Here is a 21,222-nt window from a genome sequence, read left to right as displayed (position 1 = left end):
ATTTTAGATTACAAGCACAAGTGCAGATAATAATTAATAAAGCATGGGTTATGCTTGATTAGGTGAATTAGAGCTTTTAATAATTTATTAAATTAGACTAATGAGATATCATAATCATCAAATGAACTTAAATAAGAAACTTCAGAAAGTCTAATGACATTAAGTAGATTAACAAAATAATTAGGATGCGGGGGGTCCGCATAGGGAGGCAACTAACCTTTAAAGTTGTAGAATAAATCTTCTTATTTAGTCTTGAGCTTTAAAATTAACAAGGAGACGACTAAACAGATTAACAAGGAGATGAATAGTTTAGGAAATAAGTAAAAGTAGAGGTATGTGACAATTAATAGCTTTTAAACTTTTGGAAGTATTGTATTCCCCTGAGTTTGTTGTACTCGATTACTATATTATTCTCTCAATACGCGAAATCTCTTATATATGCGATTAAAGCATTTGAGTTAACTTATTTCTTACATTTGTAAACAGCAGTCAATGTTAATCTATGAACTAAACCCTACGTGACTGTAAAATCGATCTTTCCTTATGTGGTATTGACGCATCGATGCACGTTTAACTTTTCGCGGCTGTCGGAATCAACGCGCCTACGTCTACGGATCTTACGCAGAAGTGATTCGCATTTCGGTAGAGCTTGCCAAAAGATCGGCTCCGACAACACGGACTATGAGCGTGTCATGGGACGCCATGGTCTCGGCGAAATCAGCGAGAACGGTGAGCTGTTTGCAGAATTTTGTGGAAATAACGACATGGTGATCGGGGGCTCGCTCTTCCCCCATCGGCCAGTGCACAAAGTCACGTGGGTTTCCCGTGATGGACATACCGAGAATCAGATCGACCACATCTACATCAGCCGAAAATGGAGACGGAGCCTTCTTGATGTCCGGAATAAACACAGCGCCGACATCGCGTCTGACCATCACCTTCTAATCGGTGAAATCCGCCTACGCATGGCGCGGATCCAGCGACGGGAGGAGAGACTCGGGCGGCGGTTCAACACACGCCGACTTGAAGATCCAGCGGTAAAAAGGTCTTTTGTTCATTAACTTGAGACTCGAGCTACGGACGTTCCAGAAGGTGGCAGCGTAGAAGAACAATGGACGGCCATCAAGAATGCCTTTATAGAAACAAGCGAGAACAACTTGGGTGAGCTGCGCACCCAGAGGAAAGAGTGGATCACAGATGAAACCTGGCGGAAGATTGAGGAGCGTAGAGAAGCAAAAACCGCGATAGAGCGGGCGAGAACCACCCAACAAACAATTTTAGCTGCAGACTAGCTTATACAGGCAAAAATTAGCTGTATAAGCCAATTTGTGGCTGTATAAGCTAATCTGCAGCTAAAATTGTTAGTTGGGCAGAGGAGCCAAGAACGAAGCCCGTCAACGGTACTCGGCTCTAGAGAAGGAAGTCAAGCGCTCTTGCAGACGGGACAAGCGAGCGTGGGTGAACTCCCTGGCCGACGAAGGGGAGAAAGCCGCAAACACTGGCGATATACGCCTCCTCTACGACATCTCACGACGCCTGAGTGGAGCAAGGATGAACCCGAGGATGCCAGTGAAGGACACGACTGGACAATTGCTTACCGACCCCACTGACCAGCTGAAACGCTGGTTTGAGCACTTCGAACAACTTCTTCAAGTTTCGACGGCCAACCAGCCATCAACATCTCGGCATGATCCGCCTAGGGTGCGGCGCATCACTCGCGTCAATTCCGAAGCCCCATCACTGCAGGAGATTGAAGCAGCTATCCGAAGCATGAAATCCAACAAGGCTCCAGGGGTCGATCGCATATCAGCAGAGATGCTCAAAGCTGACCCCATGCTATCCGCACAAATGTTGCATCAACTATTCTGTAATATCTGTGACACCGCGACTTTTCCGGCCGACTGGATGCAGGGCTTCTTAGTGAAGGTCCCAAAGAAGGGGGATCTGACTGTGTGCGACAATTGGCGAGGCATCATGTTACTGTGTATTGTTCTCAAAGTTCTGTGCAAAGTTATCCTGAATCGGATACAGGAGAAGATCGACGCGACTCTCCGACGGCAGCAGGCAGGATTCCGTGCCGGAAGATCTTGTGTGGACCATATTGTCACGATCCGCATCATCCTGGAGCAGGTCAATGAATTTGGTATTCATTGACTACGAAAAAGCTTTCGACCGTCTCAATCACGAGAATCTGTGGGGCGCCCTGAGACGCAAGGGAGTCCCGGATAAAATCGTCAACCTCATCGAAGCGCAGTATGAGGCTTTCACGTGCAGAGTTCTGCATAACGGAGCCTTGTCCGACCCTATCCGGGTAGTCGCTGGTGTGAGACAAGGATGTATACTATCACCGCTACTGTTTCTCATCGTAATCGACGAGATCATGGTAGGTGCAATTGACCGTGTACCGAACCGTGGGCTGCTTTGGCAGCCTATCACCATGGAGCATCTCAACGACTTCGATTTGGCTGATGATGTTGCTCTACTAGCACAACGGCGCTCTGATATGCAGAGTAAGCTCAATGACCTAGCCGAACGCTCCTCTGCGGCGGGTCTCACCATCAACGTCAACAAGACCAAATCGTTGGATATCAACACGGGCAACCCTTCCAACTTTACGGTAGCGGGGCAAGCAGTGGAGAAGGTCGAAAGTTTCCAATATCTTGGCAGCCAAATAGCGTCGGACGGCGGGACCAAGAGCGACATAGGTGCACGAATCAAGAAGGCTAGGGCTGCCTTTGCGAGTTTACGAAACGTATGGAGATCCAACCAGATAAGTCAACGCACCAAAATCCGAATTTTCAACTCGAACGTGAAATCTGTGTTGTTATACGCCAGCGAGACGTAGTGTGTATCAGCGGAGAACACTCAAAAGCTGCAGGTCTTCATCAACCGATGCCTGCGGTATATAATTCGTGCCTGGTGGCCTCACAACTGGATCTCGAATGCCGAGCTCCATCGTCGATGTCATCAGAAGCCGATAGCAACAGAAATTCGAGAGCGAAAGTGGAGGTGGGTCGGCCACACACGTCGGCGGAAACGAAATCTGCAAGCAAGCGCTGGATTGGAATCCAGTAGGACATCGCAGCAGAGGCAGACCCAGGGGCTCATGGCGGCGGAGCCTCAATAAGGAAATTAAGCAAGTCGATTAATTAATTAATTTATCTTTATTAGGGAGGCTTTCAGCCTTGGGCTGGTTCGCCTCCATAAGCAAGTCGATAGAAATCTGACCTGGGCCCAGGTCAAGGCAAAAGCGAGCAGCCGCCCAGGATGGAAGTCTTTCACGTTGGTCCTTTGCACCGCTGGTGGTGCACAGGACCCTTAAGTAAGTAAGTAAGTTGCCAAAAGTGTTTTGAGCTTATGTAGTCTAGAATTTGTTCGGTACGGTCGCGAAATTTTGAAATGATTGATACGTCCGGTAAAATAACTAAATTGAAACAAAGCTCAATAGTAAAATAAGTAGAATATCTAGGGAGGAAACCAAAATTAATCAACTTGCCAACATAGGCTATCACATTTATTTTGGTGGCACTCTTTAAGTGATAATAAGCTGTTTTCTCTATCGTTGTCTCGCGTGGCGTTCACAATTTGCGCGATTTTCGTATCTTACGTAATTTAGATGTTCTAAAGCTCTAAACGGTTTTACTGACTCGAGGTCGTTCCTTAAGCGGTGTTAGTACAGGTTAAACCTTTGCCGACTGTCGGATTCAACGCCCCTACGTCTACGGAGCTTACGCAGAAGTGATACGCAATTCGGTAGAGCTTGTCAAACGCTTTTGAGTATAGAAATGATTGATGCGTTCTTTAAATTAACTAATTTGATAAAAAGCTCAGTAGTAAATAAGTAGAATATCTAGGGAGGAAACCAAAATTAATCAACTTGCCAACATAGGCTATCACATTTATTTTGGTGGCACTCTTTAAATGATAATAAGCCTTTTGTCTCGCTTCGGTTGTCTCGCACGGCTTTCGGAATTCGCGCGGTTTTCGTAACTTACATAATTTAGATATTTCGTTCGAAACGGATTTGCTTATTCAATCGATTTACTACGCGGATGTATCTACGCGCAGGGTCCGCTTAGGGACTAGCCTTTAAAGCAACTGGCAACTAGCCTGTTCATGTATTGTCTGTTTATTTTGATTATTGCTTTGAAATATCAATTTGATATAGGGGAAAAGTCTCTAATGTTGGCCTATGGATCTAAGATTGGGCCCATCGCTTAAAATCTGCTATTTATCAATTTTATCTAGACGAACGCGTTATTGGGACGTTACTAATGGGTATTTTTGGTTGCTATTGGAAATTTAGTCGTTTGCTGAATTTATGTATGGGCCCAAATTAGGGACACTTAGGCCGACATTACCTGCATTTCCCCTATATGTGAAAGGATGAATCAGTGGGAGATGGATTTTCGGTTTCTTTACATTTAGCATCACTATGTGTCATTTGCTCAAAACCCCCCAATAACCGGCCTCTTCAATCCCTTCCTTTTCCCATGGCGTTCAAGTGGTCCGCATAGACTATTCAGCCATTACCCGTCCTTTATCCTCGGCTTTGGATTGACTTGCGCTCCCATTGCCCCACCAAACGCTGCAAAATGAAAATGAAAATGAATACATCTAACGTCCGAATATTGAAGATTGATATTGTTCTAAAAGAATTTTTAACAACAAGTCTGCGTCACTTTTCAAAAGGTCCTAAGTAACAAATGTAAACAAATCTAGTGAAGCGATACAAACTATTGCTCTTCTATCATTGTATGTGATACAAAAACATCCAAATTAACTTTCATTTATTTAAGATAATCATTGATCAAAAATTGTCCAATGTACAGTTTGAAATGATGGGTATATGAATGTTACTTCGGTCATTCGGACTGCCTAACATGATTGGTGCGCATTTTCCAAAGGCGGGGCCAATCTAAAGTTAGGTACTATACTCTGAAATCTGTGAAAGGGAATCTAGTATCATGTAGACAAAACGTCCAATGTAACACTCATTGAGAAAAATCCTCCAATGTAACATGTCCGATGTACAACTCGACTTGTCAAAACGTCCTATGTGCTTTTTTCAATGTTGTAGCATGAAATTCAGAGTAAAATTTTGATTTTACCGTTTCTTCTGAATTTTCAACGTTATTATACACTGACTACATTAAAAATAGTATTGCAAAATGTATTGTTTTTAAACAGTTGAAATAATAATCTGTCGAACTTCAACTTCGATTTTCTCAAAATGGTGGATATGTTACATTGGCCTATTTGAAAAGTGACGCGAGAAGTGTGTTTTTACGAACTACACTCATTTTCGCTACAATATTTCACCAAGTTAAGCAGAGCAGAAAGAGTACACCTCCGATGAATACGAGTAATGGCTGTCGAATGATTTAAAGTATATGTCTTTAAATTTACAAAGTTGTTCTTTTAAAACTGTGTATGACATTTTTATTGTAGCGCCTCTACTAAACTGAAGTTCGTGAGTCTGAGTGGCAACATTGGCAACATAGGAAACTCAAGTTTTACTGGCGAAAACGTCGCACAGCTTTCAGTCGCATGCACAATAAGTAAAAACGATTGTTTCACTCAAGTTATTGTGTTACCCAAAATAGCTAGCAACGCTCTTGTCTGCTTCGTCGGAGTTAAATGTTATTGCGTGCCCCTCGATTTATAATCTCTTGTTTACAGCCTCTTATCTAGTTTTATGAACATGTTAAATAGCAACAATTATTGTGTTATTTTAGACCCCTTGTTACGTCATTTTTTCGAAACTCTTAGTCCGTGCAGTCCCCCTAAAGTGTCTACCTTGTTTATGAACATCCTCTAGTTACCTACATCAGCTTCGTTAGCAATATTATTGCAGTGAAAGTTATCTGGCCATAAAAGCATAACAGTCGCATCTTTGCTTGATTTCCTATTCTAATGGTACTGTTATCCCGAACAAAACTGGAGATCAAATTGAAATCAAAATTTGCTGTTATCATGTAACTTTTTTTTTTATTACCCAGTGTATCTCGTTTTGTATGGATTAACCGGTAATACAACAAAACTGAGAGCACAATTTTACATCATTGAACAAAACTGAAAACTAATACCGCTTTCAATGAAATCAATTTGAATACTGATTTTGATTTCTTAATCACCCATATTCTCGTTTTCGTTCAAAACATATTTTTCATACACATTTTTTTTTTTGTATGGGAAATACAGTTTGAACGAAAACAAGAATATGGGTAAATATCTATTTAACTAAAAATGACGTTCTAGCGTAATGGATAACATCCATGCTTTTTACGCTGAAGGTCATGAGATCTAATCTCATCCCTCAAACAGACAAACAATAATATTTAGTTAAGAGGTAGATGGAATAAAATGTATTTTTCAGCAAGACTTCTTCACATTTCAAGCTTTATGTTTATCCCATATTAGCTTATGCACTTCTACAGTTATTAATTGAGAGCTTTCGATGCCAAGGTACAAACATTCTCTATGCCCAGGGAAGTCGATAAATGTTCCAACCCGAAAATTCCTAGACCGGAATCGCCTGGAATCGAACCCAGCCACCTCCAGCATGGTTTTGCTTTGTAACTGCGCCTTTACTGACTGAGCTAAGAGAGGCCCCCCAACAAGACATTAACAGCAAAACTTGAATGTTGCTTTCATTTGCATTATGAAACCTTGATATGATATCAGACTTCAGACTAGCGTCTGGGATCTGGGATCTGCTTATGATAAGAACAGCAAAATTCAATATCGATTTACAAGCGGCGCCGGTGGTGTAGTGGTAAGTGTGATTGCCTCTCACCCCAGCAGGCCTGGGTTCAATCCCAGTCGGCGCCGCCGGGATGTTCTGAGGCATAACATCTCTGATCACGGGGGGAAGGGGGAAGTAAAGCCGTTGGTCCCCGGTTCACGAGTTGATGGGTCGATAAGTAGGGTCCAGGTGTGGGAGCTTGCCTCCCTGGTCTCGGTAGGATTGGTGCTAAGCACGGAAAACAAATCAAAAAAAATATACCGATATACTTTTATTTTGTTAACCGACTTTGCTCGGGATACGTTGATGGGTAGTTATGATCATGCATAAGCATCGATTTATGGTTTCTTTGGTGTTTGCTTTTTTTTTCATTTGCTTTGTAGGCAGTAATCCGAACCAAATGATGCCCAGAGAAAAGAAAATGCTAAAATTATGTGCATTGCACTGCAGCACGTGTTGGCATCGACCTTCCCTCCCGTTGCCTGATATTTTTCAGAATGCTAAAACTTTTGTGTCAGCGGTTCAAAACTAAAGAAAGAGAAACGGATAGAAATATGTTTGAGTGCCTGTTGCTGTTTAGTTGTAAAATCTCTACAGATATATACTTATTATTTTTTGCCGTTTCCAGATTTCTGCTATCAAATCGGCCACTTTATCAGGCATGTTGTACCCGGACCTAAAATATTACGCACCAAAAGCGCGGAATACTCATGGCGGTGAATTCAAAACAATCGAAGCCGAACTGAAGCGCAAGTATGGCAACGAAATTGTTGATGAACTGCGCGAAGACGAAGATCGACGAAGCGGGTCACATCGCGGCGGCACCAGCAACGGTGACCGTCGGCGGGGTGCCGGAAGATTCCACAATTCAGCACGAGATGGAATGAATCAAACGTCAATCAATTCGTTTTTCTCGAAAAAGGGAGGTTCAAGCAATAGCACCGGGTCATCGACACTAGCGACATTAGATGATAATGACATGTGGGATGACGGCGAATCGGCTGGACCGAGTGTTGCAATTGAAACTAAAGCAGAGGAAAAGGCCGAGCCGGATCAGCGGCGGTCACCATCGGTGGAAATTGTTTCCAGTGACTATTCCCATCGATCAAAGGATTCAAAAGACGATTGGGATCGTGAAGAGCGCAGGTCTAAGAAAAGGAAAACAAGTATCAAATCTAGAGATGCATCAAGTGATCGGTCGCGAACGCCAAGGGAAAAGTCACGTGAAGTATCACGGGCAAGATCCAAAGGAAAATCTCGGCATCGATCTAGAGATAGGTCTAGATCTCGCGAACGGCAACCGTACCGTGGAGGAAGGTCACGATCCCGGGAGTATGATGAATGCCGGCGGAAGCATCGAAAATCCAGAAGTAGAAATGAAGATGAAGACGAAGGTTACAACGATCGAAGGTCAAGAAAAAAGTATGCCAGCGAGTACAACGAAAGACCAGCCGTCAAACGACCACCTTCGCCTGAAGAAGAATACAGCTATAGCAATCCGAAACGCGTTTCTCATTATGAGCGACCGGCCCCGGTTCCTCAGATGGACTACAAGCCATCTTATGCGGCTGGAAGAAAGTTAAACAGCTATGAGCATTCTTCGGGAGCCAATAGTTCATTACTGTCGAACGACGACATGTGGGATGATGATTCTGTCCCACATAAACAACCGGAATCATTGTCGGATAAACTTTCTGACTATATTCCTCCTCCACCTCCCCCACCAACAGCAACCAAAACCCCTCCTCCGCCTCCTCCTGTCATTGGCGAGTCAGGCTATTCAGCAGGGTACTACAACCAACAAACCACTCAATCTGCTGCTTATCAACCTCCTCTACCGCCAGCGATTTCACCGCCAAGAGAAAAGGCATCATCCAAGAAGAACTACGATTATCTGTTCGATGCCCCAACGGAAAAGCCTACCAGTCAAAACGAACACAAGAAAGCGTCAACTTCAACCTCCAGTACCACTCCAACAACAATACCAGTGAAATCTATAACCGATGCCCAGTTCACAACAGCCGCCCAAATTCATGCCACATTGCAAAAACTGAACGCTGCAATGTCCAGTGCAGCACGAAATGGAGCTCCTTCGTCATCGTCGTCTTCAACCTCGTCGCTAGCGGCAACCCTCGCAGCACTGAAAAAATCATCATCTGCCACTTCCGCTAGTGTAAACCTAAATAATAGCAGCAGTAGCAGTAGCAGCGCGAGCACCTGCAATGCAACCGGATCAGCCTCTTCTTCCAGCTCTTCTATTGCAGCGACTACCAAGCCTACCAATCCGGAGGTCACCGGCAAAATACAGAACATCCAACTGGAGCAGGAAAAAATTTCCAAGAAAAACCTAGCCGATGTCGTTATTCGTTTCCTTATGCCGTACTACCGCCAACAGAAGATTAAAACCAAGGAGCTCTTCAAGGGATTAGCACGAACCATTTCACACAAGTTCTACGACGTGGAAGTCGTTGGTGAGTATCTTTGGAGATTGTATGCTTTTAAATTCACGTTTAACGTATGCCCCTTGCTTCTATTTCAGTTGATCGCAAGGTGAAAAAATATATTGACGACCTGATGGCGCACAAAGGTGTGATAGCCAGCGAAGCAGATTTTCCTAATTAGCACTCAACTCGAGGGTCGATTAACCCAAGCCCATGTAAATAAGTTTCAAAAAGTAGCAAGAACAGGTGAACATTTACTAGTGAACGAAAACACGACACCGCGTGCTATTACTTTGTGCATCTTACTAGTAAGAATAAATATTAGTTGGATTTCATTCAATTTGGTAGGCTACCCGAAAACCTTATAGACCGTATCTTGTAGAACAAGAAGTATATTTGGACAAACTCAACATTACTTACCGACCTTAGGAGAACATTTCAATATTTATTGTTGATGGATTTATTTCTCTTCCCTTGAAAATAGTTGTATTATTTCATGGTAGTGTAACTGATTCTGTGGAGATGATGTGGTTTGCTTGCTAGATAACTGACTGCAGTTGACTCGTCATAGCAAACACCAAGATAAGATAGTAGTAGGAAAACAGTCCAGCTACATGGTTAGCTACAATAAAATTGGATCACTCAAAATAATAATAAAAAAAAACACACTTCAAATTTTATCCCATTAGTAGTACTTTATTGTTTATTCATCCGAATAAACCTGTTTTCAATTCATAGCTATATACTAGTATAACAATAAAAATCTGATGATAAAAAACAAAATTTGCACAATTATTATCAAACTAAAAGTAAAATAGTGACCCACACTGTTGGCATGCAAAAGTTGTGCTATATTTTGATATTACTCTGTGGCTAAACTCTCTCGTCAGCACAATCAATTGTCTCCGCTTTTCAGCGATTGATAGTACTCGGATAGAATCTTCCACGCCTTCGGTTCCATGAACCCGTTCGGAGGGTCCTGTCCAGTGCGCGCCAACATTCTCATTCTGGTGCCAGAAATGAAATCGAAGTCGTCCTTCCTGTTGGGATCGAAGAATGCCATCTGCGATACGGACTTATCGTAAGCGGCCACGCGGAATGGTAGGATCTGTATTGGTGATAAACAAATAAAACATTTTGAAGATGAGATGGTTCTCCGTTGTTGTGTAACTTCAAGACAAACAATTGAAAAGGCCACATCCGCTTTTGCAAGCAAAACTCGTCCTCAAACCACGGGGACAGTTGATACGTTGATACCCTCGCATTGGACTTAACCCTTCGAAACCCTGTGGGGTCATCTCCATCGATTTATAGCTACACCGAAACAAGTTTTCATATAGTTTCCATTGGGAACGCACATGATATTTTTCCAATAACTTAATTCATGAATGGATATTTTCCATTGGAAATGTGATTTATTTTTTGAGTGTATGGTAGTCTAGTCGCATAGAAGTATTGAGCGAAAATCCAAAACTTGATAACTTCAAAAAATTTAACTCAAACACGAAAAAGAACACATTGCTGATTTTGTGATATAATTTGTACAAAAGTCTAAGTTTTCAAGGAAAAATATAAACACATATTGCGGCCTCTATCTATAAACCATGAAAACCATAAAAAACAAATACAATCAATGTTTTTCAATACTAAATCTCAATTTTTGAATATCATTATATTTTTTCTAAAAACTATTTTAAGTACAATTTGAAATTTTGATCTTTTATATCGGCTCATTGGTTCAAAAGTCAAAATTTTTTGAAAAGAAAAACGATTTTTGGACCATCATAACAAGGAAATGGTAACCCTAATGACAAAAATAAAAAAAATATGGGTTTAATATTTTGCGATAAGGAACAAAACTGCACATTTTAACGAAATTCTGAGAACCATTTTATCGTTTTACTATGGAATGGCTGAATGACTGTATAAATTCGTCGCTGGTATAACATCATTACATTAAAGCTACTCGCCACAGCAACAACAGAAAGGTTAGGCATCAAAGGGTTAAGGTGGCTTGACTTTCCTCTGCATCGCTAAAACTCGTGATTAAACATACGAGCAAATGGTTTTGTGTGGTGATATTGAAACGATTAAATGCAGCTACCGTGGTAAAATGCTCCTTTATTGCGTAGCTACTCAGATTTACTGTTCAGTCCAGGAGCAGAGCTCAAAGAACATTCTAAAGAAAAAGCTTCTAAATAAGCTTTTCGGTTTTGATTTTGCGAGACAGAAAATAATGTTTTAAAAGAAGCTTTTTAAGAAGATTCTAAAATAAGCTTCATTTTAAAGCTCATTCTAGACGCTTGCTCGTGGCTCCGCTTTTGACTTAAAAAACACGGACAAGACGATAATTCTGAGTAACTAAGCAGTAAAGAAGCATTTGTCCATGGTAAGGAGCTTTTTTGTTCAAAACCAAAATTACGTTCATGAAAATGTGTTCATTGCATTCTACTTGCCTACCGAAAAACAGTGAACACATTTGCATTGACAAAAGTTCAGTTTTAATTTTAAAAAAAAACTAATGATGTCCCCAAAATATTACGTTTTCATATATATCTTCCTACGGTAGATTCAGTTAATGATGATAAGGGTGATTCAAATACAGTCGAATTTCGCTCGTTGGGTTATCTTTAAGTGGACTACGTTTTACTTGGGCGCCCGTGAGTTGGGCTGTAGCCCACCTAAATCGAAGTCATACGTCATTTCTGACAGTGCTGATTCAATTTCGAGGGGCTCATGGATGCACAATTTGAAAACTAAAAGATTTTGATGAAATAAATAATCGGTGTATCTCTCAATCAACTTTCAGCTTGACAGCTCAGCCCCACTAACGAAAGCCTTTCAATAAGTGGGCTATGGGTTTAACCCAACGAGCGAGTGCGAGTGACTACCCTAATAAAACATAACCATAAACGAACGATAACCAAAATCATTGAACTATTCCACAAATGGTTTGGATGATACCCAGAACACGTCGTTAAGCAAATTAACCATACCATTTTTATTAGGGTAGTTCTCCATTAGCACTACTCACATGCAAAAAATAAGACCGACTGGTCGAAACCCCGCCGAGAAAAGCGGTGGGTGTAACTCAGTGGGTAACGCGTTCTTCGGGGGATAGCTGCCCGAGCAAAGTCTGAGATCAAATTGAAATCTAAATTTGATGTTGTGGTTTCGCTGATAATGATTACTCAGGTTGTTGTCGTTTTGGTCGTTTTAGCGGTTAAAATATCAAAATTGAGAGCAAACATATTTTCCTGTGACATCACATTGAAAACTATTTCTGCTATCAGTGAGAGCAAACTGAAAACCAAATTTGCTGTCAATTTTTCCTGTTGATAACAAAACAAGTATTCAATTTGATGTTATGCTAAGGCAATTAAAACAAACCCGTAACAACATATTTTTAAAGAGCAAATGTACAGCAAAATGAAAACAAAATTTGGTATCAAATTTGTCAATGTGTAAACTGAAATCAAATTATGATTTCAGTTTGATGTTGATATCAAAACTTGATTTCAATTTGCTGTCATTTTGATGCTGGACTTTGCTCGGGTGTATATCCTCTTTTTTCGATTGTTTATCCCCATCTCCATCCCGCTTCCTTGTCACGCTTTTTCACATATCTATTACACGTACTGTCACACATTCTAAGACCCCCTCACCCCCTCCAAGAGTGGACGTCATATTTGAATCGCTCCATACGTGTGGTAGGGTATTTGATCTAATTTCCGTCCTACTAAGCACAACCCGGGCTTAACCTCTCTGTTTTGAACGGGTTTGAACAAAAAATTAAATATTTCTGTCAAAGATGACTTCTTAATTTATTCACCTTTCCATACGTACCGTTGGATTTGAGTCACGAATTTTTGAGATATTGTTTAAAATCTAATACACTGGAGTCGCTTTTTACGCGGTTTTTTTTTACACGGTTTTTTTTTACGCGGATTTCGGAATTTACGCGGTTTTTTTTTACGCGGATTCCGGAATTTACGCGGTTTTTTTTTACGCGGATTTTGGTTTTTTTTTACGCGGATTTCAGAATTTACGCGGTATATCGCTTTTTACGCGGTTTTTTCTTACACGGTCTTTTTTTACTCGGTTTTTTTTTACGCGGATTTCGGAATTTACGCGGTTTTTTTTTACGCGGATTCCGGAATTTACGCGGTTTTTTTTTACGCGGTTTTTTTTTACGCGGGACGTATCACCCGCGTAAAAAGCGACTCCAGTGTACTGCTTCTTGATTGGGGCTGTTCATAAACTACGTAGACAGCTTTTTGGGATTTTTGACAGGGGGGCCCTGTGTAGACAATTGTCCATACAAAAATTTTAAAATTTGTATGGGCCGTGGGTAATTGTCAACTATCTTAGGAACGTGCTTGTCCATGATGTATGCCAAGACGTGAAAATGTTTGCGCAGCGGTCTTAACGTTGCAGGATCGATGATGCTTTCCCAGTCTATGCAAGACAGCACATCTACGACACTACGATGTCAGCTTTCTGGAAATCGTAAGATCCGGTAAAGGAAGCGTCGTCAAAATCCCGAGCTTGTTATTTTCTACACTGACAATCAAAGGAGGATGATGAGAAACTTGCTTCATCAGTGCAGAAGGCGCTGTAGACATATGGAGCAGTGGTCTGAGCACTTATGAAACAGAGACTCAAGCTAAGATTGTTTTCATTGACTTCAGGATGAATATAAGATAGTGTCGCTGCACTTATAGCTATCAAGAAGGCTAATAGATCCCGTACTACTTACTACTGCTACAGATGTATACCTCAATATACATAAAGTAACGAACTTTTTTCATATTTATTGTCGATTTCAGACACAAAAACTAAATGATACAAATCAACCTTGCCAATAGATACGAAATTGTTTTTTTTTCTAATGGTGGTATGTTACATTGCGATGTTGTGGATCGATTGCAAGACAAGAGGATTCATAAGTTTTGATAATCAAATCTGATGTGACCTTTTCAATTGTTTATCTTGACTTTTGTCGATAAAACTTACTTCAATACTATCCAACCCTGGAGCCATTTTGAGCACCCGTGAGCCATGCGACCCGTCGTACAGGTTACCATCGGGATACATTGTCTTATCGGGATGTGGCATTCCGGCAGGATCTCGACCAACAATGTAGAAATTCGCACCGGCATTCATTCCTGGAAAAAGATGAAAATCGAATTATGAACAGTGTTATGGTAGGGATAAGAACATATATGGAAAAATTTAATGTAATTATTGTAAACCGGTACGCTTCGCCAGTCCGTAATATCGAACTTTGATTTTGTGCTTTAGCAGGTCACGTTTTAGTTACTAAAGTCACTTTTTTCGACAAAAACAAAATACGTTCTAAGTTTCTAACAAATTGTTACATGTATTTTCAGCTCTACCCCGTTTGGCATAATGGTCCACACACTTAGATTTTTTTTTTTCGAGATGAGCACCACCTTTTCGACATTTTATTTTGCTGGATCTCAATGAAAAACTTGAAGAGATTCAGCTAACAAACATAACATAACTAACATAATTTTTGCTGAATCTCGGCAAGTTTTTCACTAAGCAAAATTAGTGCATTTATGTCTAGTGCGCAAAGATGTGTAAAAACGAAATCTCTTATATTTGTTTGTTCTGGTATTTAGCATTCAGTTTTTAAGATACTACCAAACAAGAGAACCAGCATTTTAAAATTCTACACACTTATTCATTAAATTCAAATCTTTCTTTGTTGAGGCTGATTTTAAACGGCGTAATGGTCAAGAATTTTATACTGCAACTGGTACCCAAATATTTAAGGTTAAGTTGTAAAAAATCAGCCAAAAGAAAAAAAAAAACTATTTGGTCGGGCAGTTGATTTGCACTGGTGAGCTGAAGAGTAATTATCTTTGTGACACTGGCATCATCAACTAGAATATTTACGTAAGCGAGTGTTTGAACAAAATGTGTATTGCCTTTTATTAGAAACCCTGGCACTGCTCATGCCCATTTTTTCAATAGCTGTTCGATGTCATATTTTAAGTTTAACTTAGCGTATTTCGCAATAATTTTGGCCATACATTCGTAATGCAAAAAAAAATCAAGCTGAGGTTGTTTCATCATAGAGATCTAAGCACCACGTGCGGCGCACGGGCTACACTTTGGCAATAACTGCCCTATGCTGAATTGGGTTCTTTAATTTTGAAAAATATATCCGTTTTTATATATCATCTGAAAGAGCTTCGTTTTCTGAGCACAGAGATATTTTTTTCGAACCGACACACTTTCATCTCGATTTTTAAATCAAGATTTAATGCAAAATAATAACTTCACTGTTTGACACTAAACTGACAAACTGACAGCTCGCTCCCATACAAAATGACACCGAGGGGCGCGAATAAGGTGATTTTTGCAAATATAATCGTACATATTTAAAATAGTTCCAGTGTACCAAAATTGATGAAATTTTGGGTTTGGGTTCCATTTTTAATGCAGATTATGAATATGCATTTACCTCAATACCCTTAAAGAACCCAATTGTCCGTATTGGCCTTGTCATTGCGGTAAAGTTACCAGAAAATCATATGAAACCAACAATGTTGTAGGGGAATTAACGTATTCTCGGCAACCTAAGCAGCGATCAACTTTCTATAGTCTTTTTCTCTAAGGAACGCACACATATACACACTCAAAAAATTCCACACGTCATCATCATGTGTCTCACACTTAATTTTGCGCATATTGTGAAACACATCCATTTTTCATGTGTGAATTTTATGCTATGAACCATGCCCGAACACTATGGATTTGAATTGTGACACTCTTGGATTCTACACGCTAACTTGAAAGTACCCATTAATGGTTGAAAAAGACCCATTTTGAAGAAAAGTGGCTTAACCCTTAAATGCATGATTTTTTATTTTGTGGTGATTTTTTTTTCTTGTAGTATATATTGCTCTTACTATTAAAATGTTGTTTCACCATGTTTAAAGACCAACGTAGGTATGTTGCCAAATGGCAACACTATGCATTTAAGGGTTAACTCATTAAATGAGTAAATTTTTTACCCATTAATGAGTATCTGTTACCCATTAATGAGTAATTGTTAATCATTAATGGGTAACAGATACTCATTAATGGGTAAAATTGTTTAATCATTAATGAGTTAAGCCACTTTTCTTCAAAATGGGTCTTTTTTTACTCATTAATGAGTACTTTCAAGTTAGCGTGTATGTGCCTCATATGGTGATATCAATAGCTTTGCACATCATAGTTCAATATTCTACAATATTCTACTTTATCGACTTCTACTAATGAAAATGAATCGACAAATATATAAACAAAACTGCCAGAGGCCAGATCTGTCACATATCATTTTAATGGATCTGATTTGGGATTCGATCATGGACTGTTGGGGTGAGCTGCTGCCGGAGTCTTCGTTCGATCTCACTATGCCACGGTTCCCGCATAAACGCGAACCATAAATTGACCTTACCTAAAATGGTTAAAAATTGTTTATAATCCCTGCTAAACTTTAACTGAAATGGTTATGGAACTTTACATGAACGTTTAATGATAAAGTTTCAACCTTATGTATTATGGTTTTTTGGAACTGGACCTTACAAATAATGGGTTGTTAAGAACCATTACCATTCCAAATTCTTGTTTTCTCCATACATTTTCGGAAAGAGAACTATATTAGAACCTTTTAACTTATGGTTTGAGAACTTTAATGGTAATGGTTATGGTAGTCAGTAAGGTCCACGAATGGTTTTGTAACATCGATCAACTTTATGTGGAATATATCGCGAATTAGTAGCCTGTAATTTACTGATTACCAATTCACGATATAATCCACGTAAAGTTGCATTATTGGTTTGTTTACAATCTTTTGCTGCCAGCTGCTGTAACAATTTCAGTCGAAATAATTGTCGCTTTTACAAAGCTCCAATCTTCTCTAGTGAGAGCGACTATTGTGGGCAACATCTTTTTATTCGGCAACCTTTCTATTTGAGCGGCGTGTTAAACAGCGGCAACTCGAAATCAGCAGCATTTTGTAGTGCGTGTGTTTCATTTCAAGAAAACCCTGCTAGATTACTTTTTCTCAGTGGTAAAAATATAATCAAATTGAAGCTAAAAGCTTAAAGAATCGTTTGAATGCACTCAGCGAAGTGTTTTCGTAAGAAAATCCAGTGAAATTAGCGTTTCAATTTGGGTTGCCGAAAATAGTCTGTCATGCCGAAGCCGTCATTTCCCCTAGATGTTACCAAAAACTAAAAACCGCCAAATTCATCATACTTCGTTCATTTTAAAAAATAATGAACAATCGTCAAGACAAACCTCAAGAAGGGTTCAGAATATGTTTAAAATATGAAGAAAATCAAACAAAATTGCGTACATGGTCAAATGACCTATAATGTAACAATTCAAAAAGGTTGTGCAAAACTTAATGAATGGGGTCAACAGTAAAGTCTGTGAATCCGTATTTGGCAAAGAATATAGTGACCTCAATAATATCAGGACTTCATGTGAGTGTAAGCTGCCAGAACAACATTAAACAGATGATTAACATTTTGTTTGACTACTTTTTGCTCCTGATGAATGTGGGCGTCTTACCTGTATGACGGGAGAGAGAGAAGGATTAGTAATTTCCATTTAATTCCTAATTTGCTTATCCTTGACAGATACGCGTATTTCGTCTACAATGTGCAGAGTTTTTCAGTGTCTTGTACTAATACTCGACAAGACAAGACACTGAAGAAATACGTGTATCTGTCAAGGATAAACAAATAAGGTAGTGGAATTAAATGGAAATTACTAATCCTTCTCTCTCTATATACTTTTTGCTTTATAGCTTTACGTATTTTTTTTGTATCGATATTTTCCATACAAAAAGACTGCAAGAAAAGAGGCATTTAGAAATAAACGGTCAAATTGACCAAATTGTGTATGAAAAAGTGCCCCGATTTCACAGCTCAAGTAGGCTCAAAATGACGCGAAAAGATCCCTCATTCGAATGGTAAAGGATTTGGGTATGTATGGGTCATTTGGCATAACTGCCGTTTGGCACAATGATCATTTGGCATAAAATGAATAAACAGCATGAATCAACAGCTCGTGTTCAATAGAAGAGAAATACTCGGAGAAATACACATTATATAATTATTTTCTCTTTTCTTATGAACTATTCTTGATAGATGGTAGAATATCTATGTATCGGCATAACTACAGTTTTTTCCCACAGTTATACCAAATTACCATTATGTCAAATGGCAGTTATTCAAAGTGGCCATTATGCCAAACTGTATTATGCTAAACGCCATTATGCCAAATGGGGTAGAGGCTGCATCAGTTAGATAAGTAAAATTCTATTATTTATTTGTGTCTAAAGGTTCTTCAGAACTCAGTTAGACTGGTTAGACACAAGGGGTCGTCACTTCTTGTGATACTTTTTATAAAAAAAAATACTTGGCAGCGCTACAATGCAATGGCTTGTGAGCAAGGTGATCCATGACGACGTTTCACAGTTGAACTGACAGCTACACGCAAAAAAAATGTTCTGATATTCGTGAACAAAAAATCACGATAAGCTGAACAACTACTACACTCAAAAAATTCCACACGTCATCATCATGTGTCTCACACTGAATTGAGCACTTATTGTGAAACATATCCATTTCATGTGTGAATCTTATGCTGTGAACCATGACTCAACACTATTGATTCTAACTGTGACACACTTTGAGTCTATGTGCCTTACATGATGATATCAATAGCTTTGCACATCATAGTTTAATGTTGTACAACATTCTACAGAAGCTCCGTTATCGACATGAAATTGTTCACTTCTGAATGAAAGTCATTCGATGCTAACGCAAAACAATTGGTTGCCGTTTACGGTACCAAAATATTAATCTGTGCTGCTTGTTCGCCAAATTTTCTCTTGGCGAGACTTTTATTATAACATCGACACTGCATACTAGTACCAAAAGAAAGTCTGTTTTTGATGATAATAAACTTCTTCGAAGGCCACCCTTGTAAAATCACGCATATTCACGCAAACAAATAATCGGGCCATTTTCCACTGTGCTGTTGTATCTAATGTATAACCTTCGATACTCACTAGATTTAGCATGCCATTGAACCTCCGTTGGACCAGCATACATCATCGGTGACGGGAAAATCGCCAAAATTGTGTGCTCTCGTTTCAGCACTCCCGAATCCAAAACCGCTTGATGCTGTGCCATCCTCACCGGAAGTGGTACGTCATCATCCTTCGTCCATCCTCCCAGAGGATGCAACAATAGTACGGGGTTTTTAAAGCCACGCTCCAAAAGCTGACGCCGGCAATCGCTCATAAGCAAGGCATGGCCATTGTGAATTGGGTTACGTAATTGAAATGCAAAGATAGCGTCCGCCTTGATGTCGCTAAACTTTTTCCGAAGCTCATTTGGAGTAAGTCGGTAGTTATCTAAGCCATCGTTCCAGCGAATCCTTTCCAGAACTTCCACATCGCCCCCCACCAAATACTGACCAGATTCCATAATCATTTTGACATACGGATGGTTTGGATGCGACGTACCAAACTGCCTTGCACATCGCTCTTCTTTTCTTTGGAAATAAAACTCGGGTTTTCTCAACACCGCCACAATGCGACCCTCGTGCGATAACGACAAAGCACTGACTCCGTCTAGTCTATTCTTATCATCATCGCTAACCGATAATACTATTGGAATGGACTGATTTTCTCGCATCGTTTCATCTTCACTTAACATGCAGTTGAAGTGCAGCGCTTGTAGATATTCTTTTTCGCGCATGAAACCCTTAAGTGGATGGGCCCAGCCCTCGGCTAATACTTGCAACCATTGCAACTCAACGGTCGTTATCGAAAATGATGGAAGTGTTTTTGCTTCCGCCTCTACAGAAGCTTTTAAGTGATCCGGAACAAACAACTCCGGTATAGGTTCATCGTCCTTAATGAACTTTGGAATGATATTTTCATCCTCTAGGAGCTTTATCACTTTGAACGTTGATTGTCTCACCGTCAACCCTTCAGTCGGAACGGACAGATCTGGGTTTTCTGGAGCTTCGTAAGCTTGCGTTACGCCAGTGAATCCTTGAATCGAGCCTTCCCGAGCCTTCTTATACAAACCCTTGACGTCACGCGACTCGCAAACCTCCAAGGAAGTGTCCACGTGTATTTCGAAAAATTTCAAATCTGAATCCTTGTGAATCCTTCTAGCCATTTCACGATCTTCCGCGAACGGCGATACGAAACTGCAAATCGATACCACACCACTGTCGGCGAACAACTTTGCCACCTCCGCCACCCGTCGAATGTTCTCCTCCCGATCCACTTGCGAGAAACCTAGATTTTTGTTCAAGCCCGTTCTGATGTTGTCGCCATCGAGACCGTACGCCGGAATGCCCTTCGATACCAGGTACGCTTCCAGTTCAAATGCAATCGAAGTTTTGCCAGCTCCACTCAATCCCGTCAACCAGACGGTGCATCCTCGAAAACCGCGGCATATACCCAGATTATTACCGCGGACTTCACGCGTTACGTTATGCTTCTGCTCGGTAACATTGGTGGCAACTTGTAGGCACTGTGTGAGAAGAGAAGAAATAAATACATATTTTATAAATAAATTTTATTATTAATTGGTACGTTAGTATCATTCCGATTGCGAATGCTATATCAGTTGTGTATTACAAACATGGTCAAATTCACTTAAAATGAGCAGCAATCTTTTGTTTTTGGTCAAAATTCAATGTTTTTAAAATTGATTTTACAACTATCACAGAAACAGCAGTTTTGCAAAAAATTCAAAATGTTATGATTATGTCCACAAATATGCGGTAGCCGACCATCCTCGATGCCTTGAGTTGTAAAAAACATTACTGTTTAGACGATGAAATTCTTTAAAGTCCGAGATTTTGATTAATTTTCCTAAATCAAAGTTTTAAAAGTCTCAGGTCTTGATTTTTTGTCATGGAATTTACACTGCCTGAGTTCTCCAAACGATTTCCCAGTAGCTACCAGGGATCGTC

At 40.1% G+C, this 21,222-nt stretch overlaps 2 protein-coding genes across 3 annotated transcripts in view; one reads left to right on the top strand and one right to left on the bottom strand.

The window, feature by feature from the left end:
* The window catches only part of LOC135708715 (uncharacterized), a 34,494-nt gene extending 24,660 nt beyond the window's left edge, over positions 1-9,834 (top strand). Inside the window, exons 4-5 of the mRNA XM_065230823.1 lie at positions 7,377-9,219; positions 9,288-9,834. Of these exons, the coding sequence (XP_065086895.1) occupies positions 7,377-9,219; positions 9,288-9,370 (1,926 nt within the window). The 3' untranslated portion in view covers positions 9,371-9,834. The remainder of the gene's footprint in view (positions 1-7,376; positions 9,220-9,287) is intronic.
* A 30-nt stretch (positions 9,835-9,864) lies between these two features.
* The window catches only part of Papss (PAPS synthetase), a 41,294-nt gene continuing 29,936 nt past the window's right edge, over positions 9,865-21,222 (bottom strand). For both annotated transcript variants that reach the window (XM_065230829.1, XM_065230827.1), the window contains exons 2-4: positions 19,295-20,777; positions 14,206-14,357; positions 9,865-10,297 (exon numbers count right to left, since the gene is read on the bottom strand). In XM_065230829.1, the coding sequence (XP_065086901.1) occupies positions 10,085-10,297; positions 14,206-14,357; positions 19,295-20,777 (1,848 nt within the window). In that variant the 3' untranslated portion in view covers positions 9,865-10,084. The remainder of the gene's footprint in view (positions 10,298-14,205; positions 14,358-19,294; positions 20,778-21,222) is intronic.

Source organism: Ochlerotatus camptorhynchus, unplaced genomic scaffold, assembly GCF_037179485.1.
Source record: "Ochlerotatus camptorhynchus isolate MF236.1 unplaced genomic scaffold, CSIRO-AGI_Acam_v1.1 ptg000333l, whole genome shotgun sequence".
Lineage (NCBI taxonomy): Eukaryota > Metazoa > Arthropoda > Insecta > Diptera > Culicidae > Ochlerotatus > Ochlerotatus camptorhynchus.
This window is presented reverse-complemented; position numbering and strand designations above follow the sequence as displayed.